This window comes from Vipera ursinii (assembly GCF_947247035.1).
Source record: "Vipera ursinii genome assembly, chromosome: 1".
In the NCBI taxonomy this organism is placed as follows: domain Eukaryota; kingdom Metazoa; phylum Chordata; class Lepidosauria; order Squamata; family Viperidae; genus Vipera; species Vipera ursinii.
Window position 1 is genome coordinate 52,535,408 of NC_139512.1, and position 24,455 is coordinate 52,559,862.

General features: G+C 40.1%; 1 protein-coding gene across 3 annotated transcripts in view; it reads left to right on the top strand.

Moving 5' to 3' along the window:
• The first annotated feature begins 319 nt into the window (after positions 1-319).
• Positions 320-24,455, top strand: part of ABCD4 (ATP binding cassette subfamily D member 4) — a 38,099-nt gene continuing 13,963 nt past the window's right edge. For all 3 annotated transcript variants that reach the window (XR_014490831.1, XM_083349465.1, XM_083349466.1), the window contains exons 1-11: positions 320-697; positions 3,172-3,290; positions 3,420-3,547; positions 6,236-6,375; positions 9,478-9,594; positions 12,439-12,564; positions 12,909-12,959; positions 15,831-15,925; positions 18,238-18,359; positions 22,359-22,450; positions 23,329-23,412. Coding sequence is in view for 2 of the 3 variants with exons in the window: in XM_083349465.1 (XP_083205591.1) it covers positions 663-697; positions 3,172-3,290; positions 3,420-3,547; positions 6,236-6,375; positions 9,478-9,594; positions 12,439-12,564; positions 12,909-12,959; positions 15,831-15,925; positions 18,238-18,359; positions 22,359-22,450; positions 23,329-23,412 (1,109 nt within the window). In the remaining variant the exon portion in view is untranslated. The remainder of the gene's footprint in view (positions 698-3,171; positions 3,291-3,419; positions 3,548-6,235; positions 6,376-9,477; positions 9,595-12,438; positions 12,565-12,908; positions 12,960-15,830; positions 15,926-18,237; positions 18,360-22,358; positions 22,451-23,328; positions 23,413-24,455) is intronic.

A 24,455-nucleotide genomic window follows, 5' to 3' on the forward strand; every position in this document is an offset into this window, starting at 1 on the left:
TCACGAAATTAAAGCAACGATGGTTTCTTTCTTTCTTTGTTCATTAATGAGCATTTATTTTGAAAACTCGGTTCTAGTTTTTCCTGACGCGAATTTTCGGAGGAAGTAACTGTACTAATCTGTTGCAGTAAAGAAAAGAAAAAGAGAAATATTTGTGTTTACATAGGTTTTTGTGGGCTACACTTCACTCAAGCACTGTGTTTCTCCATTCAAGCACTGCTAACTGAAGCATTTCCGCCACTCCAACTCTCGGAGAACTCGCAACTGTAATCCGGGACCGGAAGTATATATTAAATCCATGAAGACGGTCGTAAATTGTTGCTTTTAGCGATACAGATAGAAAATGAGAGTTGCATCGGTAGAATGCTGTAGTTTCTCTGGTTATTCCCACTAAAATGACGCGGATTCGGATACTTGGCCATCGCCGCCGCCTTTTTCTGTAGCTGTTAGTAGCCGCGTGCTCACAACTCATTTTCTCAATGATGGACCCTCTATAGTCGCTATTTCTGACTCGCTAATGAATACTCTAAAGAAATAATGAATATTCATCAAAATCCCTGTTTGGGGTGGGACTAGAATCAAGAGCCACTAGCGCGATCCCGAGTGGACTCTGGGAAGCTTTTTTTTTTCTTTTTCTTTTTTCAAGGAAGGGCAGTTCATTCATGGCTCCAGGGAAAACAACTAGGAAAACTATCCGGTAAGTGCTTTAAATAGTCCGCAATCGAGTACGGAAAAGGGAGCCAGTGTGTAGGAACTCCTTATGAACGGAGACGGCTATTGTCAGGCTTCCAGGGCCGAGCAGGGTGGGTAAGAAGCAATGCTGGATTTCAATACTAGGCACTACGGTTAAGAAAAAGCAAAGAAAATAGTAGGGTTAGGGTTAGCCTTAAGAAACACTGTACTCTTTTTTCTGAGTTTCATATAACACTACATACTTCAAAATTGAATGTCGTGATAGGTATATATAAGTTGTTACAAACTGCCTATTCATATAATTCAGTGTTTTTCAAACTTGGCAACTTTTAAGTTGCCTTCTTTGATAAAGTGACTAAATTGGTGGATCAGGGAAGTGCTATTGATATAGTTTACTTGGACTAAACCAAGGCATTTGAAAAAGTAGATCACAGCCTACTTCTTGGTAAGATAAAACAATGTGGGATAGACAGCATTACCATCAGATGAATTCGCAGTTGGTATGACCGCTTGCACTCAGCATGCAGTTCTCAACAGAACTGCATCTACATGGAGGGAAAGTAAGCAGTGGGATACCTCAAAGTTTTGTCTTGGGTCAGTTCTCTTCAACATCTTCATAAATGATCTATATGAGGAGATAGAAGGTGAACCCATCAAATTTGCAAATCAGCACTTTGGAACACAGACTCAAGATTCAGAAGGATCTTGAAAGACTCGAGCATTGGGTCCTATCTAACAAGATGCAGTTCTGTGGTGAGAAAAACCAGGTCCTGCACCTAGGCAGGAAAAACCAAATGTGCAGATATAGGATAGGCAGTATATGGCTTAACTGTAGTAACTGTGAGAGGAATCTTAGTGTCATGGTGGGCTATCACTTAAGTAGGAGCCAACAGTGTGCTGCAGCTGTCACAGAGCGTTCTCTGTGGGCGCGCCAGACCTTTGGAACCGCTTACCGGTTGAGCTCAGGATGGCCCCCGACCTTTGCTCCTTCCGGCGCGATCTCAAAACCTTCTTTTTTGAACAAACTGGCCTGGTCTGATGGGATGGGGTTGGGTTTTTTATAATTAGTTTTAATTTTAATATGTATTAATTATTACGGGCATAATGGTTTAATTACTTTTTAATTTTTGTATTTTGCTTTTTATTATATTTCGCCCTGTTCACCGCCCTGAGTCCTTCGGGAGAAGGGCGGTATACAAATTAAATTATTATTATTATTATTATTATTATTATTATTATTATTATTATTATTATTATTATTATTATTATTATTATTATTGCCAATGCAGTCCTAGGCTGCATCAACAGAAGAATAGCATCAAGATCATGAAAAGTAATAATACAGCTCTATAATGTATTAGTGAGGCCACACTTGGAATAATGTATCCAGTTCTGGTTGCCATGTACAAAAAGCACCTTGAGACTCTCAAAAGAGTGCAGAGAAGAGCAACAAAGATAATGAGGGGTCTAGAGGCAGGGGGTTGGACTAGGAGACCTCCAAGGTCCCTTCTAGCCCTGTGATTCTAAGATGTGCAGACTTCCAGCTCCCAGAATTCCCCAGCCAGCATGCTAAGTGGGGAATTCTGAAAATTGAATCTTAGAAGTTGCCAAGTTTGAAAATCATTGATATAGGTGATCTATAATTAATATAATACAGATTAGGAACATCGTCTCATGCCTGGACAACCAGCCTTCATTCATGAGCTGTTGTTCCAGAAAGATTATAGGAAAGGGTCAGCCTGACCTGCAGAGAGGCAGGCTATTGCAGAAGCCAAGAGCTGTGACTGAGAATGCCTGTTTCCAGTTTCCACTTCATATTCCAAAATTAAGTAAGGGAGGTGGAGAGATCCACAGAGTGCCCCGTTCTGTCCAAAACGAATTGCAAAAGGAGATTCTGCCTGGAGCAGAAAGTCTCAAACACAACAAGGGGCCAAGCCATCAAGACCTTCATAAGTAATAATCAACATGAAGTGGATTTGGAAGTCCACTGCCAGGTGGAAATTGGTGTTATTCTTCTACAAGCAGTTGTTGGTGGTGTTCTTTTTCAGGCTGCAGGGAAAAAAAATCACCAATCCTTTATAATCAACAGGCAAAACTTACAACTTATAACCACAACTGAGCACACAATTTTCATTGCTAAGCAAGGCAGTTAAGTCACTTTTTCCCAGGATGGCCAATGTTTGGTCTTTGTGACAGCTGTTTGGTTTGCAGATAGTGTTCTGTATAATGTTCATCTGAAACAAAAGTGCAGCTATTCTACATATCCTGTGCCCAGTGTTGAAATAAACTTTAGACACTAGTCCCATTGGCCTCATAGCTGCCAAAATATCTGGGACCCTTCTGTTGTTGTTCTAGTGAGACTTTTTTTTTCCAAATTTCAGTCAGCTGAGTGGAATGGAGGGCTTAGCAGTGTGGCAGTGACATTTCCATGCTAGCAGTTCAGCTTTATCTTTTCTTGTCTTTTTATCTTTCTCATAGGCCCCAGCTGGATCGTCAATTTCTCCACAGATTCCTAAAGATCCAAACAATTTTATTTCCTGCCTTCACCTCGAAGAATGTGCTGATGTTTCTAACCTTACTTGTAGTTGCTTTGTTGAGTAAGCAAACAATTTTCTAAGACAAATCATTTTGTATGTTTCTTTTTGCCATAATGCAGGATTATTCTCTTTTTATTGATAAACCTTTGGAGCTTATGCTTTTAAAAATGTTTCTCCTATCTCTCCTAGCTCAACTGATCATTTACCAGGTGGGACTGATTCCCAGTCAATATTTCTCAGTTCTGGGAAAGAAAGATCTTTATGAGTTCAATAAGGTGACAGCAGTTGCTCTGATTCTCATAGTACTCAACTCTTTGGTAAGATAATTTTTTATAAGGGTAGGGAAAGATTGGGAAGTCTTATTTTAGATGTTAAAAAATGGTTTCAAGAGATGAGTGCTTTGTCAGTCTTTGAAATGTCTATATATTGCAAGAATGAGAAAATGGAATATTTATGCTTTTATGTAATTAAATTCAATGACAAGTTAAAAAATTCAGTTTGGTATATATTAATATTTTTCATTGGAACATTACATGGATCTTCCGTTTCTTTGGCAGTTTACTACTTTTTATTATCGTTGCTATAGGAGTGGGGGGGGGTCTGTTAATTTCATCTATAAAATAATAAAATTTACTAAAAAAAGAAACGAACACACATAAGGCCTAACACATCCATAGGCTACAGAAAGCCAGATGACCACTAGATAGCAGCAGAGAAACAGAGGCTTTATGTATCCTTACTGCCCAGATTTTTGCAGCTCAGATATGTTGGTCCTTTGCATCTTCCTTCTCATATAGGCTTATTCTCCAAATGTTCATCCTAAATCTCAAACAGCATAACACAGTTGATTATTTCAATATGTGGATAGATGAAAGGTCACTACAAAATATATCATTTTTCCATATTAATATCTACTTAATCTAGACCACTAGCGATAATGGAAATTGCTCTGCTGTACAAGCAACGTACGTATTGCAAATCAGTTGCCTTGTGCATAACTCAGAACTCCTCCCATGACAGTCAGGCTCTCTTGTTGTGATCTGTCATATAGCGCACTTATATTTTGTACTGTTGGATCACTTGAATGATGTGTGAAAGGTACATATCTATGGTCAGAGTAACATGAATTGTTAGTATAGAGTCTAGTGAGTAGGTGGCATGCAAACTGGTATAAATATTTTTTTAAAAAAAATCGCAGCCCTGCACTCTAATAAGTTATATTGCAGTGGCCAACCTACCAAAAGGGGAAGAGAATGAGAATAGTGTGCCTGAACAGGAGCAGACATAGATATGTACAGATCCAAACTGTTATCAGTTTCTCCTGGGTTGTGTTTTTTTCAGCTTTATATAACTCCTTACATACATTAACCTGAAAGTGAGACTATATGAAAAAGTTCCTTGGCTGCATTTGTTCTGTAATATGCAGCAGATTGAATCTGACATGTTGCGAGTTGACCAGAAAAACCAGTTGCTTCTCCATTAAGAAATTAAAAAATATTCCTTATGCTATTTGTCCTTTGTCCAGGAAAAAAAAGATGGATCAACAACAATGTTCAAATCGATTTTAGATTTTACCAGTTTCTCCCTGTATCCCAAATTTGCTCCTGTCTATTCATTTTTAGAAGTGTGCTAATCAACAGACAGCTCAAATGAATGAACCTTTATTGTCAAAGTACAACCATGTATACGTTGAGATTGGCTGAGCCTCCCTTCGTGCCCCCACCACCACAACTCACAGTGACAACAAACCCACCATCTTGTTACACCATGTGAGCTAATTGCACAACACACCAGCCTCACAAGTCAGTCATACATAAAATTATAAAATTATTTCCCTTTCAAGAGCCTAGCAGCCCATGGATAAAAGCTGTTCTTCAGCCTGTTGGTACGACTGGCTATACTGCTATATCTCCTACCCAATGGTAGGAGAGTAAAGAGATACCAACCAGGGTGTGAGTCGTCGCTGAGAATTTTCCTCACTCTTCCAAGGTAGCAAGCCCTGGCGATGTCATTCAGTAGTGTCAAGGGACAGCCCACAATGTCTTGTGCTGTGCTCACCACCCTCTGTAATACTTTCCTATCCGCGGCTGTCAGGCCAACATACCAAACCACAATACAGTGCGAGAGGACGCTGTCTATAGTAGACCGGTAAAAGAGGGTCATTAGCCGTTTTTCTACCCTGTTCTTCCTCAAGACCCTGAGGAAGTGGTGTCTCTGTTGGGCCTTTCTGGCCACCTGGGTTGTATTGACTTTCCAGGTAAGATCTTCACAGAGGTAGACTCCCAGGAATTTAAAGGAGGAAACTCTCTCCACACAGCCCCCCCCCCCCGATGTAAAGTGGGGCAGGTTCCTCTCTTTTTTCCTCCGGAAGTCTAGCACCATCTCTTTCGTCTTGCTGATGTTCAGGTGCAAGTTGTTCTTGGAACACCATATGGATAGTTTTTGTACCTCCCCCCTGTATGCTGTTTCACCTCCACCTGTAATAAGATCCACTATGGTGGTATCATCTGCGAACTTAATTATCGCAGTAGATGGGTAGGACGATACACAATCATATGTGTACAATGAGTACAGGTGGGGGCTAAGCATGCAGCCCTGTGGCAAGCCAGTTCAAAGCTTCAGGGGGGTGGATAAAACAGACCCAACCCTCACTGTTTGTAGCCGGTCCCTGAGAAAGTCTTTAATCCAATCGCAGATGGAGGGGAAAAATTCAAGTCAGTCAGCTTTTCAATGAGAGTGCTTGGCAAAATGGTGTTGAAAGCTGAGGTGTAATCAGTGAAAAGCATCCTGTCGACCTGTTCCCAACTCCTTTACATAATCCCAACTCCTTTACATAATTTCTTTCCAACGGTCCATTGGATTGGAAATAACAAAAATAATCTTGAGTCTGCTTCAAAAAATGTGTCTATTTGCTCACCAAACGTCTGAAATGTTCCTTTTGAATGTTGTATCTCCCCATGTTTGATTTTCAGCGCTCTCTTTCTCTCTGTCTGTCTCTCTGTTAGCTGAAGAGTTTAGACCAGTTTATCTGCAATCTAATGTATGTCAGCTGGAGAAAGACTCTCACTGAATACCTCCATGGCTACTACTTTCAGGGCCAGGAGTATTATACTCTGAATGTTCTACATGAGGAAATTGATAATCCGTAAGTGGCTGATCATTTTCAGTGTGGTTCTATCTATTGTTGTAGCATGTTTGTACATCTAGTCTTTATTTCAGGTCATCTCAGTGTCCATAGACACTTATTCATAGTGACAGGGAGTTTGTTTAACTTTAATTCACCCACTAGGGGTTGCTGTATACTAGTACTACAGTACATTTCAATCTGAAATGCAGCAGTCAAATTGCCGTTTTGCTCAAATGGAAATTTTATTAATGGGAGTCATATTGCACATTTTGGAAGTTTTGCCTTCAGACAGTAATTTCTATGTACTTCCTTGATAGAATGTTTGAGCTATTATATGATAACTATATTAACACTGAGGTAATTGCATTCAGAATTAAAGCATTCTGCGTTAAACTAGGCTTCTGATTTTAAAAATATATGATATTAAGTAAAACAAAAAGTTCTGTGAACCTTAAATATTAACTCAGAGTAGCATATGTGTTAAAATTTTGTGGACTATAGTCTAGTTTACCAGCTAAAGGGAATACACCCTCGGAGAGAAATTGTGTGGGTATAGTCTCCAGCCTGATGCCCAGAAGTACCAGTACCAGCACACCCATTACCAGTAGGGTCTCTGCAGATCTTCCTTTTTCCTTTTTAAATTTTCTTTTAACTCAAACAAAATGGGAAGTTGGAAAACTATAAAGCAACACTTATTAGCATATTTTATTTCCACGACCGCCTCTCCACTCCTTGATAAATACAGGTTGTTCTCAACTTACAACCACAGTTAATTGGAATTTTGATGATAAGTTGTTGTGGTCATTAAGCAAGACTGCAGAATAGATTTAGTTTCTGGCATTTATTTATTTACCGTATTTATTAACTGTTCCCTCACTTTGAACTGGATGGTGTAGAACAAAGAAAAACCTGTGAAAAAATAATATAACAGCAACAAAAAATACAGTATTACATGTCACAAAATATAAAAACAACTGCACAGATAGACATCCATAACCAATCAACTAGAGCTGAAAGCCTGATGGAATAGGAAGTTCTTGATCTTCTAGAATGGAAGAAAGGAACTGCTTGAATCTCCATGGAATCTGGTCCCACAGTACACAGTCTTATCAGGAAAAGGGATTTTCAACAGGTCCCCACAGGATGAAAAGACCAGCCGAGTGGAGTCAGTTTGGGAAGCAGTGCCACATGGAATGGTGCAGGAGCATGAGTGATCACTACCACTTTGAACTGGACGCAGAAACTAAGAGAATAATAATTAATGTTGATATATAACTTAAAAAGAGTAACTTTGGGTGTACATTTCTATTTTAATCTAAAACATGTCTGTTCAGAAGTATGTTTCATCACAGATAAATGGGCATAAATCTAGCTGAACACATACTTTGTGAACAAGACTTGACTACAATATTGGAATTGGATAGCACAGAGCAACTAAACATGTAGTTAGGTAATTTTGTGAATGACATCTAAGACATCTTTAATGGTAAGGTCTCAAAGGGGATACTACAACTATACCAGGGCTTTATCTGAAATAGCTAAACCAGATTTATCAAACAAATCAAATTTCTCTTAATTAAGGGAATATTAGAAGAGAATATAGCTCAAGACTCAGCAAAAAATAGTTTAAAACATTGTTTTTTTTATAAAATAAGAATAGAAAATAGTTTATAATAGGAAAAAATGGGAAGCTGTTGAAAAGTCTTACAAGAATAACATAAGATAATTTTTTAAATTATACTTGTGTACTATTCATATAAATGTTCCGTTAGTTAATTGCTGTTTTTTTTTTAAAAAACCTGATATTTATAACTGCAATTATGTAAGAAGAGTTTGTTGTGAAAATCCATTACCAATTTATCATGCCAAATCTAATTTTGCTGTGGATGCATTTCTAAAACAGTACAAATGAAACGATGAATACCCAGATTTTTGTTTCACTTCCTAGAAATAATACTGACTGCAATAAACTGGTTAGAATTTAGGACATTTTTTTTAACCTTCTTAAAACTTCTTATATATGTTTGTGTATTCAAAACCCTTTCCATTATACATGATTTGGAGCTTCATCAGTTCATTTTTGATATAAGTTATCCTAGCAGTTGATCAGAAGTTAAAAGGATAAACACTAAAACAATAGAAATAGGGGGGGGGGAACTATTTCCTTTATAACTGGCTTCTGCCAAGGAAGATTGCTTTCTGCCCCAAATCCTGCTCATGAAGCTATAAAAATAATTTATTGGAAGACTATGCAATATCTGAGAAAAGAGAATTTCCTAAAAGGTATCATTTGCTGAAGTGGTGCTCTTGCCATGAGATAGTTATGACCCTCCGAGTCACTATTTCCAGCCATTCAAAGCCATGGTTTGTAGAATCAGCTTTAGTGGCTGGGTTTTCACAGCACAATAAGCCATAAACCAAAGATTGCAAACTACGAAGTTGAATTCTTATAGAACAAACCAAATCAGGAAAAAAAACCTTGGTTTTTTTGCAATAGTTGATCCTACCACATAAACATCTATGATGGGGCAGTTGATGCCATTCCAGCTTTTAACAGACACCAGCATGTTCCTACTCAACAAGATAGTCCTCAACTTACGACCACAACCGAGTCCAAAATTTCCATTGCTAAATCAAGACAGTTGTTAAGTGAATTTTGCCCCATTTTTTACCCTTTTTCATTAAGCAAATCACCACAGTGTTAAGTAAATCATGAGGGCGTTAAGAGAATCTGGCTTCCCCCATTGACTGTACTTGTCAGAAGCCGGCTGTGAAGGTTACAAATGGTGATCACACATGATCCTGGGACACTGCAGTTGTCATAAATACATGCCTGTTGCCAAGTGCCCGAATTAATGATCATCTACCCATGGGATGCTGCGATAGTCATATATGTGAAAACTGATCTTGTCACTTTTATCAGTGCCACTGTAATGGTCACTAATCAAATAGTTGTAAATCAAGGACTACCCGTACTGGTTTGCCTGGTGCAAATATTTAAAGCACCTGGAATAGTGAATGAACCATTTTGTTCATAAGACATTAACTTTTCTTCTTTGCTGTTCTTATCATGGTGGTACTTATCAAGGTAATATCTCTCTGTATTGCACAATTTTTTAGAGACCAGAGAATCAGTCAAGATGTAGAAAGATTCTGCAAACAGCTGAGCTCCATGGCCAGTAAGCTGATCATCTCGCCCTTCACCCTTGCTTATTACACCTATCAATGTTTTTACAGGTAGGAAAATGATTCCTGTAATGAAGAGTGTGCTTGCAGTGAGTCCTGTCATGCTGGGATTTTCCCCACACACACACACTAGACACCCCATGATAGTTGCAGGATCCTGACTGCAGTCCAGGATTGACTCATTGCAAGCAGCAAAGTGAGCAAACAAGTTCATCTACAATCTTGTGGCTGTTCTGCAATCTCAGATAACTATCTTTTCTCCCCTTTTACCATGTGTCTCCTTGATTGAAACATGCATTCTAGTATGTTTTTCCTCTGGTTCATTACAGATATATGGGCCTTGCATATCAGCTTACAGTTCACAGTCGTGATAGATTGCACCTGAAAGTCATTGCAATCTTCATTTGGTCAAGATAAAGCAGAGAAAAGCAAGGCTATGATTACAGTGGCTTGGGAATGGCTTGTAAATCAAACTGGTCATGTTCAACTAGCTTATAATATTGTTCACTCACCTAGTGATAGTAGCATGGAGGGGATGAAAATGCTCTAAAACTAAATAATCCCTCCCAGCTTGCATGTCCTTGAAATAAAGGGATTTAAACTCTGATAAAGGGACTATGCTGATTGGAAATTTTGGGGTCACACATCTGGACAGTACCCAGAATGGGGAACCCTGGGATCTCAGGAAAAAAACAGCAATAGCACTTAGACTTGTATAATGCTTCACAGTGCTTTACAGCCCTCTATAAATGGTTTACAGTGTCAGCATATTGCCCCCAACAATCTGAGTCCTCATTTTACCGACCCCGGAAGGATGGAAGACTGAGTCAACCCTGAGCCAGTAAGGATTGAACTCCCGACAGTCGGCAGAATTAGCCCGCAATACTGCATTCTAACCACTGCACCACCACAGCTCTTACCTTAAACTCCTAATGTACCAGACCAACCTTTTCCAGTAGAGTTTTGATAGTCTCCAACTCTATCTTGTAACCATCAGGGTTACAAGGAAAGGGAAAACAGAGAAGATGGCTACAAGATAGAGCTTGTAAAACTCTACTGGAAAAGGTTAGTCTGGTAGATAAGGAGTTTAAGGTACAAATATAAATTATGTGGGAAGGATAGATTTAAAGACATTTATACATGGGAAACGAAGATTGCGTGGGAGGAAAGGAGAAGGACTGGAAAGAGCAAGTAGCGTATGTTTCTTGTCAATTTAAAAGACTTACGTTGTTTCCAGGACTGTTGTGTTTATGATATTCTGCCTGGTTCTCTGCTTAATTCCAACAACTTTTCAAAATGCTATTTTTGCCTACAGCATGTCTTCAGATAGGATATGTTTACAACTCAGTGAATAACAAATGGCAGGATTAGAAGGGAATGAGAAAGAGTGGAATGGAAGCTCTCACTTGGTGCTTCTAGCTTAGGGACAAAGTGAGCATCAAAAAATGAATTGGCAATTGTACAAAATGCCTTGCAAAGAGCATTTGTCAACATCCGCTAACCCAGAGAGCCACTCATCTTGGATAGTTGAAACCACATTGCAGTAATGCTCAAGTGTTGCAGTGTTTCCAAATACAGTTGAAAGGGATGAATTTGGGTAAGCATCCCACAGGTTCAGGTGACATTAGAGTTTTTCACACAATAGATTTATATGATGCTATGAAAAGTCAGCAAAGTGCTATTTTATTTAATATTATTGTATTTTTAATGCCATGGAGGGAGATGACTTTAATTAATTTTCAGCATCGGATACTAAAATATTCTGACCACCATTTGCTTCTTTTGGACAAATGGGATGAGAAAAGAATAGAAAGTTTTCAAAATAATACAATTGTATACTCTTGGTTTGGTAGAACTCCATAAAGTACCGGTAATATTTCAACTTTACTTAATGCCATTTAATCTATTTAATATTGCCAGCTCAAGATCAATCTTCTACTTTTGAAAGGAGAATTACCACTAGCAAACCTCAATTAGGTCTTAAGGCAGGGAGTGTAGCAGGTAATTAACTATGCTTCAAATTGGCACAGATTCCATGAATTCATTAGGAATTATCCTAATTTAAAATGCGGGGGGGAGCATTTGCTATGCCATATATTGATGTTTGGAAGACTGTTGTTGCTGAACATCCAGTTTCTCTTCAGTGACCACGTTAGCCATGAATCGTAATTCATTTGGACAGCCACTACTCTACCATACAGTATTTATAATGCTCTTTGGGACCAGAATTTTCATTGCTGAGCCATGTAGTCATAAATTTTGATGTCACATGATTGCACTGCTTAGCAACAGCTGTTCTGGTGATTCCTGTTTATCATTAAGCAAATCACTGAAATCATTAATTGAGGACTTGGTGCGATTGCAACTTCTAACTTCCTGCATTCTTTCCCATGGACTTTGTTGAGGAAACTGACAGGGAATGTTGCAAATTGCAGTTACCGTATTTTCCGGCATATAAGACGACTGGGCGTATAAGACGACCCCCTACATTTCCTGTTAAATTATAGGGTTTGGGCTATTTTCAGCACCCGGCGTATAAGACGACCCCTGACTTTTGAGAAGATTTTTATGGGTTAAAAAGTAGTCTTATACGCCAGAAAATACAGTACATGACTACAGGACACTGATGATTGGAAATCTGAACTGGTTACCAAGCACTAGGATTGTGATCATGGGACCATGGCTGCTGTAATGGCCCAAACTTTGAGGATCAGTTACAACCACCACATGTTCAGGACTGTTGCAAGTTTGAACAGTTAATGAACAATTAATCATTAACTGAAGACTACCTGTAAATGGTTAATGTAACAACTGTGACACTAACAACTGCTGTCCATTTAAAAATAACCCTCCTACCAATAGATTTGCTAACGTCTCTGCCTTTTTCTCTTTTAGCACTGGTTGGCTGGGTCCTCTAAGCATCTTTGGCTATTTTATCATTGGGACAATTGTTAACAAGTTCCTAATGAGTCCCATTATTTCAAAACTGGTGCACCAGGAAAAGCTTGAAGGTGATTTCAGGTGAATATATTGAGCAGATCTTATTAATTGGTTCACATCTAAAATGACCTGTGATGTTGTTTGCATATATATTAATATGTTGAACAGTTCTTGAAATAAGACTGTTTGATGGTGAGGTACTAATTCAAGTGGCTAAGAAATAGAAGAGAGGTCAGAGATTTTATTAATATTTTCATGCCTCTTGCTAAGATGCTGCACAATCCTTGTACCTATCCCTATCCTTCTGACAGGATCTGTAACATTATGTTGTAGGATAATTATGAAGGGGGCTTTTCTGAAATTCTGATTGCTTCATCTAAGCAATTGCCACCCAGAGAAGAAAATGTTTTCCTTCTTTCCAACAGGTTTAAGCATATGCAACTGCGGGTGAATGCTGAATCTGTTGCTTTATACAGGTAAGATATCTTTCCCTTTTATTAAGTATCTCCTTTCAGTCTTCAAAAGCATGTATATTTCATTTTTATGGATAATACATACTCCATATACAGTAAATGGAATTTCATGTACTTGTCATTTTCCCCCAAATTATTTTCTTCATCTCTCTTCATGCTGTTGACTTATTTTCTCCCACTTTTTAAAATTTAAGATCCTTTTTCTTAAGTTTTTTTTTAAATTCCATTTATATCCCGCCCTTCTCCGAAGACTCAGGGCGGCTTACAAGCTTAGCAGTAGCCTTCATTCTATGTATATGCCTGCTTATTAGGGCTTTCGCCCCCCCAAGCGGCATTATTACAAAGTCAGCTTAATTGCCCCCAACAATCTGGGTCCTCATTTTACCTACCTCGGAAGGATGGAAGGCTGAGTCAACCTTGAGCCTGGTGGGACTCGAACCTGCACTAATTGCAGGCAGCTGGTGTTACTTAAGGAGGCATTAGCCCAGTTATACATGCATGCGTAGATAACCATCAATGTATTCTTTTTTGGGTGAGCAGTATTGTACCAAATGCAGGAAAAGGATTTAAAAAAAATAGTAAACCAAGGTAATTAAAGCCACGTGATAAGGAAAGGAAAAATATGTCTAACATTAGTTTATACCAATTCCATATCTTTTTATATCTTTCTGTCCTTGCTTCCACCATATATGAATTCATGTATTACTTCTACTTCTTAAATGTGTCATCTCTTTCTTTTTGAGGATCATATCAATTTTATCCAACCATGACGGACAGGTTATTTGTCAATCAATAACTTTCAGACAAATCTTAACAAAAACTGTTGAATTTCCTTTTCCTCCATTTGGTAGTCATCAGCTCCCTGTCTTGACTTAATTAGGGTTTCTAATTATGGGCAGTTTTCTAAATATATTCAGACCAACTATTATCCTTTCAAAACTCAGTGACAAAAGATCTACAGGGAACTAGTCAGGCTGAGACTTTGTGAATGAGACTGGCTTATGTGCTTCCTGTAGCATGTACACAGAGGCTGAAAACGCGTAGTGCTTCCTGTCATTTGTTTTGAATTTTTTCCTCAAAAGAACAAAAACAAATTTTATATGTCTCCTCTTGCATCACAGCAAATTAATTCAAGACACAATGGAGAATCAAGGTTTTTCCACGTTCAATTTCGGTTACTCAATTCATAGGGCAGGTTGAAGTTTTTAAAGCAAAAAGTGCTTCTGCATAAGAAGTATGTGCAAATTACACTAAAGGGACATTTGGGTGGAAGGACAAGGAAAGGGACTGCAGATCAAAATAGGCATGGCCCATCTGGCTGTCTGCTTTTTGCCACATGAGGTCACTAGTGGCAGTGTTTCAATACGGTTTGGGTATAAAGGCTCCTTGGGGATGATGGAAGCTGAAACTGAAATAGTTTAGTGATACCCTAAATTACAGCAGCAAACAGGACTCTTTTTTATGGCATTGCCTGCATGCTGGCTGGCTGGGGAATTCTGAGTCCACATATATTAAAATTTCCATGCTGCCGTTAACAGCTTTGTGAACTCAGTTCATGAAAATGGGGCTCTACATGGGGCTTCCCTTGAAGACTACTCGGAGGCTCCAACTGGTACAGAATGCGGCCGCGAGAGTTGTCTTGGGAGTTTCCCGGTACTCCCATGTTACACCTTTGCTCCGTGAGCTGCATTGGTCACCAGTTGTCTTCCGGGTTAGGTTCAAGGTTTTGGTTATGATCTTTAAGTCCCTACATGGCATGGGTCCGCGATACCTCGAGGACCACCTGCTGCCGGCGTCGACTCCCCTCCGCCCTGTGCGTGCCCACAGAGAGGGCCTCCTCAGGGTGCCTCCGGTCAAGGAATGTCGACTGGTGGCCCCCAGGGGGAGGGCCTTCTCTGTGGGTGCTCCGGCATTATGGAACCAACTGCCGGTTGAGCTCCGGACGGCATCAGACCTCCGATCCTTCCGTCGCGGGTTGAAGACCCATTTATTTGAACTAGCGGGTCTGGCCTGATGGGGGTATATGGGTTTTTATAGGCTTGTTTTATCATTCTTGTTTTAACTTGGGCATTGATTTAATTGTTTTTTAATTTTTGTATTGTTTTTTTTTTTATTGAAAAGTTTTACAATACAATTTTCCTTTAAAAACCCCCATCCCCCTCCACCCTCCCCTCCCTACCTCCCCCCTCCCTCTTCCCTCCCCCCTTACCTCCCCCCTTCCCCCCTCCCTCTTCCCTCCCCTACCTCCCCCCCACCCCCCTCCCCCCCCGGACTTCCCAGAGCTAAATACAAGGTATATATATATAAAAGCAAACATAAGCAACCATATACTAACAACCATAAATTCTAAAATCCATCACTCTCTAACTTATATAAAAACAAACAAAACTTAACATTATTAAATATATATAAAAAAGAAAATAGGAAAAGAAAAGAAAAAACACGAAAGAAGACTTATTCGAATGCTAGATAAAACTTCTTAACCCTATACTTATTCTGGATAAACTCAATCCACTTTCTCCATTCCATAATATAACGTTCTTGCGAATGATCTTTCAAATAAGCCGATATCTTCGCCATCTCTGCCAGGTCGGAAACCTTTAAAGTCCATTCTTCTATGGTCGGCAGCTCCTCTTTCTTCCAATTTTTGTATTGTTATTTATATATGCCCTGTGAACCGCCCTGAGTCCCTTAGGGAGAAGGGCGGTATAGAAATCTCAATAAATTAAATTAAATTAAATTAAAAATATATGGAGAGTTGCCCTGTGTTTTTTCTAATGCTACATTTGGTTTCCTGGCCCACAAAACTCTTGAGTTTGCAGAAAGGATCACTATACCTGACTGATCGGGTCCTTTTGTTCTGTTGTTTTGTAGAGCTGGGGAAGTTGAACACGTGCGAACCAACTACAAGCTTCAAAATCTTTTAAAGACGCAAAGGGAACTGATGGGAAAGGAACTGTGGCTATACAGTAAGGAGAAGCATTTTATCGTCTTAACTTGTACATTGATTAAGGTAGCTTCCCTAGGGAGAAACTTTAAATCTTGCATGTGGGAAATATTTTGAGGACAAAATATTTCAAACAGTAAAGTACGGTAGTCAAGCATCAGCTAACTCTGAAACAGAAGATGAATTCCATGGCTGTCCAGATGCAAATGGAAATATTTGGATTCTGTACTTCTGTTCCTGAAAGGTGACAGACTTTAGGATACAGCTTTAACATTTTTGAAGAAAGTACTAATCTTCACTTGGGTTTTTATGGGATTTTCTGTCTCTATTAAAAGGACTTTCCCAGTGTTTTGCTATTCAGAATAATGGACAGATGTTTCTGTACTGTTGACATGTATTTTCCTAATTATCAAAATCTAGTTTGGATCAGGGATATTTCTTCCAGGTAAACAAGCACAATGTCTCACACACAGACACACACACATATACATACATACATACATACATACATACATACACACACACACACACACACACACACACAAACACACACACACACACACACACATATATATATATGTGTGTTAAATGCTTAACTATTTAGATTACCTTGCTAGGCCCCAAACATGGGACAAATCTTTATTTCCTGTTTCAGCCTAACCGAAACCCATCGACAGGCAGTAGTCACAACAGTGACAGCTCATATTTGTGTAATTTTTTTTTAAGATTGCTAACAAAGAATTAAAGGGAGACTGATATGCATATATTGTTGTTGTTAGCTGCAAAGTCGTGTCCGACCCATCGCGACCCTATGGACATCGTTCCTCCAGGCCTTCCTGTCCTCTACCATCTTCTGGGGTCCATTTAAGCTCACGCCTACTGCTTCAGTGACTCCATCCAGCCACCTCATTCTCTGTCGTCCCCTTCTTCTCTTGCCCTCAATCTTTCCCAGCATTAGGCTCTTCTTCAGTGAGTCCTTCCTTCTCATTAGGTGGCCAAAGTATTTGAGTTTTAGTTTCAGGATCTGGCCTTCTAAAGAGCACTCAGGGTTGATATCCTCTAGGACTGACCGGTTTGATCACCTTGCAGTCCAGGGGACTCGCAGGAGTCTTCTCCAGCACCACATTTCAAAGGCCTCAATTCTTTGGTGCTCAGCCTTTTTTATGGTCCAACTTTCACTGCCATACATTGCAACTGGGAAGACCATAGCCTTGACTATATGCACTTTTGTTGACAGGGTGATGTCTCTGCTTTTTAGTGTGCTGTCTAGATTTGCCATGGCTTTCCTCCCCAGGAGCAAGCGTCTTTTAATTTCTTGGCTACAGTCTCCATCTGCAGTGATCTTGGAGCCCAGGAAAATAAAATCTGTCACTACCTCCATTTCTTCCCCATCTATTTGCCGGGAATTGAGAGGGCCGGATGCCATGATCTTGGTTTTCTTAATGTACATGCGTACATATATATATATATATATATGTTTCAAATGTTAACTATTTAGATTACCTTGCTAGGCCCCAAACATGGGGCAAATCTTTATTTCCTGTTTTCAGCCTATCTTGAAGGCTATCGAACAGGCAGTAGTCACACCGGACAATTCATATATTTGTGTAAATTACTAACAAAGAATTAAAGGGAAACTGAGATGCATTTCTGACTCCTTAGTCGTCCGGTATGGCTGGCTGAGGACGACTAAGGAGTCAGAAATGCATCTCAGTTTCCCTTTAATTCTTTGTTAGTAATTTACACAAATATATATATATATATATATATATATATATATATATATATATATATATATATATGCAAATTATTCAAATTGCTAATAAAGAATTTGGGAGGCTAAGATAATCATCTTAGCCTCCCAAATTCTTTATTAGCAATTTGAATAATTTGCACAAATAATGAGCTGTCATAAGTTGACTAGTTCCTGTGGATAAGCCCTGAGCCGGGCCAAAACAGGAATGAAAGAGTTAATTAGCAAGGTCCATTCAAAAAGCCTTGACAAATACTTATATATATATATATATATATATATATATATATATATATATATATATATATATATATATATCCTTTGACTATACACCCCCCCTGAGTCATTCTATTTCTTCAACAACTGCAAATACGCTGCATGATTTGTGCAACATGTAACGTGCTATTTTAAAAAACACAGTAAGGACTAGACCCTTGCTCTACAATAAAGTTTGTGCCCATGTGAAGGAAAAAAATTGTATCTTTCTGCACTTGAGCCTAGTATGGCAAGATCTGGATCCTATTACCTGTTCAAAAGCTCCCTTCTACTGACGATATCATGTTGATATGTTTTTGTTCCAGTTGGGATCAATACCTTTGACTATTTGGGCAGCATCCTGAGCTACGTGATGATTGCCATTCCTATATTTAGTGGAGTATACGATGATCTGAATCCCACAGAATTGAGCTCCTTAGTTAGCAAGGTGAGTTTTTGCAATTTTTATAGGGTGAAAGATCCTGCATTTTTATTAATTAAAGGTTTGCTCTCAGTTTATATTCTATGGCTTGCCCTGGGGTGGTCTTAGAAATTCTTTGGTTGGGCTGTTTACTGTTGTCTTATTTGGCAATTCCTTGATTGGGGTATTGTTTACTTGATTGTTGATCTGATATTAATCTTGGAGTTAATCTATGCTCATCTGGGTGCTGATTACTGGTGGGGAGGTGTTCACCATAATAAAAAGGGACCAATTAGAGAACACCAACAACAGGACCAACAACAACATATTCAAGAAATCCAGCTTACCAGAGAAAAAGAAAACAACTCACTACCTTATTTTGGACCTAATGCAAAGACCCTGCTCCTTTGAGAAGTTCATAATGTTAAGAAAATGGAAGAAAGAAGAGGACAACTTGGCAGCAAAGTGGATGAAATTGATAGCAGCAGCAATGGGTGCACCATTGGAAGACCTGGCAGAGGACAGATCATCCTGAAGAAAGTCTATGTGATTACTAAGAGTTGACATCAATTTGATGACACATAATCAGTGTCATAATCAGTAGTGACAGATTTTATTTTCCTGGGCTCCAAGATCACCGCAGATGGGGACTGCAGCCATGAAATTAAAAGATGCTTGCTTCTGGGGAGGAAAGCCATGGCAAATCTAGACAGTAATAATAATAAACCTTTATTGTCAAAGTACAATATGAGATTAGCTGAGCCTCCCCCCCCCCCGTGCTCTCTCCCCCCAACACACAGTGACAACAAACCCTCCATCCCACCACACTATGTGAACCAACTACACCACACACCGGCCTCCCAAGTCAATTCTACATAGGTTCACAGAGATTATATCCCATTTAAAAGCCTAACAGCCCACGGATAAAAGCTATTTTTCAGCCTGTTGGTACGGCTGGCTATATTCCTATATCTCCTACCGGATGGTAGGAAAGTAAAGAGATACCGTCCAGGGTGTGAGTCATCCCTGAGAATCTTCCTCACTCTTCCAAGGCAACGAGCCCTGGCGATGTCATCCAGTTGTGTCAGGGAACAGCCCACAATGTCTTGTGCTGTGCTCACTACCCTCTGTAATACTTTCCTATCCGCGGCTGTCAGACCAGCATACCAAACCACAATACCACATGAGAGGACGCTCTCTATAGTAGACCGGTAAAAGAGGGTCATTAGCTGTTGTTCTACCCTGTTCTTCCGCAAGACCCTAAGAAAGTGAAGCCTCTGTTGGGCCTTTCTAGCCACCTGAGTTGTGTTAACTTTCCAGGTCAGATCTTCACAGAGGTAGACTCCCAGAAATTTAAAGGAGGAAACTCTCTCTACACAGCTCTCTCCGATGTAAAGTGGGGCAGGTTCCTCCTTTTTTCTCCGGAAGTCTAACACCATCTCTTTCGTCTTGCCGATGTTTAGGTGCAAGTTGTTGTTACTACACCATATGGATAGTTTTTGTACCTCCGCCCTATATGCTGTCTCATCCCCACCTGTAATAAGACCCACCACAGTTGTATCATCTGCGAACTTGATTATCGCAATGGATGGGTCAGATGATACACAATCATAAGTGTATAAAGAGTACAGGTAGGGGCTAAGCACACAGCCCTGTGGCGTGCCGGTGCAAAGCTTCAGGGGGGTGGACAAAGCAGAGCCAACCCTCACTGTTTGTAACCGATCCCTAAGAAAGACTTGAATCCAATCTCAGATGGCAGGGGAGAATTTCAAGTCAGTCAGCTTCTTGATGAGAATGCTCGGCAAAATGGTGTTGAAAGCCGAGCTGTAGTCAACAAAAAGCATCCTGACGTAACTTCCAGGCTTCTCGAGATGACTTGCTACAGAGTATAAAGCAGTAGCTATGGCATCGTCTGTCGACCTATTTCCCCTGTAGGCAAATTGATGTTTATCAAAGTCCAGTGGGAGGCATGTCCTAAGATGTTGGAGAACCAATCTTTCGAAGCATTTCATGACTACAGACGTTAATGCAATAGGTCTGTAGTCATTCAGTACATTTAGTACACTAAAAAGCAGAGACGTCAGCCTGCCAACAAAAGTACGTATAGTCAAGGCTATGGTCTTCCCAGTTGCAATGTATGGCTGTGAAAGTTGGACCATAAGAAAGGCTGAGCGCCAAAGAATTGAGGCCTTTAAACTATGGTGCTGGAGAAGACTCCTGCGAGTCCCTTGGACTGCAAGGCAATCAAACCAGTCAGTCCTAGAGGAGATCAACCCTGAGTGCTCTTTAGAAGGCCAGATCCTAAAGTTGAAACTCAAATACTTTGGCCACCTAATGAGAAGGAAGGACTCACTGAAGAAGAGCCTAATGCTGGGAAAGATTGAGGGTAAGAGAAGGGGACGACAGAGAATGAGGTGGCTGGATGGAGTCACTGAAGCAGTAGGGATGAGCTTAAATGGACTCCAGAAAATGGTAGAGGACAGGAAGGCCTGGAGGAACTTTGTCCATGGGGTCATGATGGGTCAGACACGACTTCGCAACAACAACAATCAGTATATAAATATAAGTCCTGCAACTGAAGTTTTTGATGCTATTGATCTATTCAGTATCTCCTCTGTGATTTCACCACCTTATGCTCATATATTTTGACTCTGTCTCCTGCATGAAGGCTAGGAACTTCATCTACTTTTAGAAGGCTGTGAAAAGTTGATATTGGCCAGGTGCTGAACTTTGCAACTCATATCTGGTTCTACAAGAACATCCCAGAGTGTTAACTTACAATTATTTTTCCAAATGCTGTTATTCTCTTTTTCTTTGAAAGTCACAATATTTTCAAAATACTCTTTTTTCCAACTTCATAAGAAAAGAAATGAGAAATGCTATTAGCTTCTCTGAGGCTGTTCTGTATATTTCAGTCCACAATATATCATGAATTTTAAAATGTTTTACAGAAATGAATACAAGTATTAGATGGAAGAATCCAGTAGTCCTGTGTTAGGGATGTTATTGCCTATTAATCAAGGAGAAGCCTAGAATGTACTCATAAGAACCCCAAGTCTTTCCTGCCATTGGATACTTGTTTCTACATGCTGCTGACTGTTAGGATCTAACAGCATTCATGTAGGCATATTTATTGCTTCACCTGTCATGGGATGAATGCCCTCTTTCTGAAAAGGAGGGATTACGGAAATCACTCTTTCAAGGCAAGTTGCCAGAACTAAATTCCTGCTTGATACAAATCAATCTAAAAATAATTGGGCTTATATTCCTTACTATATAATGAAACATTTTTGGAAGAGGAAGGAGCAGCCTGCTAATGAGAGGAAAGGTTTGTTAATATGACCTGATCAGCTGGGGGGGGGGGGAAGGGGGTACAGATATGTTGGTATGTCAGCCTTTTTTTCTTTCACCAATTTTAATTATCTTTTCATCTTATTCCTAATTGTTCTTAGTTATTTCTGCTTTTTGGAATCAGATTAGTGCAGGGCTGAGTATTTTAAGGGACAGAAGCCAGGAAACATCATGGTTCAAAGTAACTTTGTACTTGGCAGAGATTCCTGGATAATTGATGTCCCAGTGTTGCATTTTTTTAATGTCCCAGCAAGTAGAGCATTATCTTTAATGTGTTGGTCTAAGGAAGTCCCAAAAAGTAATTTTCTCAATTATCAGATGTGGTAATAAAAGACTTGATAAAATTTCACTGTAGTATGGAAACACTTGGGCTGATGTCTTTGTTTGCTTGATGGAGCTTTTAGAAGCAAAGAGAGGTTTTTGGTCTGAGGAGCTCTTAGTTCATACAACCCTAGTTTCACAAGATTTTCAAGGCAACCCAGATATGGCAAAATGCATTTCTATTTTTCTCTCTCGAGATGTAATGTATGACAAATTCTGTGAGCAGCAGAAGAGTCGGAAATTATCCAGGTACAATTTCTTAGCATCAGGGTAATGTAATTAGAGTTGCCTTTCTCTTGTGGAACATTTCCCCATCTTGACCTAGCTCTATTCTCATGTGATTTTGCTTTGCAGAATGCCTTTGTCTCCATTTACTTGATTCACTGTTTCAGTCTCCTAATTGATCTCTCTACCACATTGTCCGACGTAGCTGGCTACACGCACAGGTATGTTGTTCTCTGGGTTTGGGAAGCCATCAGATAGCATGGAAACTTCTGGATCTCTCAAGCTCTGGAGGACAAAGGAATCCACCACTGTTTGTTCCAGAAGTCTGCGATTTTTATCAGTTCAAGGGCTACACCAGGGTTTGAGGACCTCATTTCAAAGATGGACAGGACCAGATCTCCTTTTGGAATGAGAGTTTAATAATTTGAAGAGATGAAATGGGTGTCTTAGATATCTGCAAGGCTGATTTTGCCACATAGGCTTTGCTATAAAAAGTGGGGGAGGGCAGAATTTTCACTCTTCTCACTTTGAGGCCACAAAAGTGGGCCTGTCATAGAATCCCTTCTAAGATGCATTTTTAAAGAGGAAAAATATAAGATAACCTCTTTCTTTCCTCTTCAGACCTAAGATGCTGGCCATCCAATTCAGTGGTACCCAATCCTTTGGGCACCAGGGACCGGTTCTGTGAAGAGAGGTTTTTCCACAGACCGGAGGGGATGTGGTTTTGTGTGCATCCCATGGATGGGGCTTCGCTTCTTTGTGCAGCCCGGTTTCTGACAAGCCGCAGCCCGTTGCCGGTCCATGGACTAGGGGCTGGGGAGCCCTGATCTAATTAGAAGTGGTAGAGATACAGCAGAGTAAAGAAACTTAATAACTTCTAAAGTGGTTAATTTCAACTTGTCACCTCTTAGGCAACAGGGCATTCATATTTGAAGAGCATTTCAGGTGGACCCTGAAACTCTACAAACATTAACCACTCTGGTATATCTAAACATATATAACCTCTTCCTCTTTTCAGTAAATATTTTCTTAACCTTTGGGAAAATTGTATAATGTAAGCATTTTTTTCATCTCCGTCCCTAATCACTGGCTTTTGTAGAATTGGGGAGTTGCAGGAAGTATTGCTGAACCTTTCCAAGAAGCAAAGTCATAGTGAATCACAAGACAAGTGGGACTTTGACAGGTATGTAGCTACAGGATGTGGGATGGGAATTTGGTGTTTGTGCCATGGTGCTCCTTGGTTGTTTGGGTTATCATACAAATTATAGCTAAATATCTTGGGCATATCTGTGGAAGGATATTCCAGTTTATCCTTCTGTGATGGTTTGTCAGGGAAATAATTCTGGAAAATTCTAAGGATGATATAGGAACTCAGGGTTGTAGGAAGCTGCAGTATACCAGATCAGACTGTAAGAACTTAGTATCAAGCTGAGGCGTTCTTTCACCTGCTGTAGCAGTGCTTTTCAACCAATGGTACGGGTACCACCTGTGGTACATTGGCACCTGGCAGGTGGTACGCGACCATCCTAGAAAAGTGGTAGTGGGGGAGGGGAATGACCTGAACCGGTGGCAGCACCACACAAGCCTGAGCGAGAGATGGCTGGAGCTGCAGGGCTGTCAGGGCTCAGCGGAAGCGGCACGATCAGCACCAGGCTCCAGCTGGAGCTTGGCACTGATCCCGGTGCTTCTGCTGAGCCCAGAAGAAGCCCCGATCAGCTGGAATGTTGCAGCATCTCCAGGGTCTTGTGATTTACATTCAGATGCTTGGCAACTGATTCATATTTATGACGGTCACAGTGTCCCAGGGTCATGTGAAGTGACCAAAACCTGCTGCAACCACCCAGCAGAGGGGGGGGGAAATAAAAACCAAACACCCCCACCCCACCCCCGCTGCCAATCCTCAACAGAAATGCTCACAACAATGAAAACTTCGGACAGGAGGAAGAGCACTGCTGGGTGGGCAGGCAGGTGTCTTGCTCGGCTGTGGCTTGGGGGGCACTTTTTTCAGTGCCATTGTAACTTCAAACAGTCATTAAGCAAACTGTTGTAAGTCGAGGATTACCTGTACTTCATCACTTTTTCCCTTTTTTGGGGGGGTCATCAGGTTTTGACACCTTGCTAGGCGACTGGTGGTACTCGTATGTTGCCATATCCTAAAAATGGTACAATGGGTGAAAAGGTTGAAAAGCCCTGTGCTATAGAGTTCTTTTTATGAATTTGAGATGA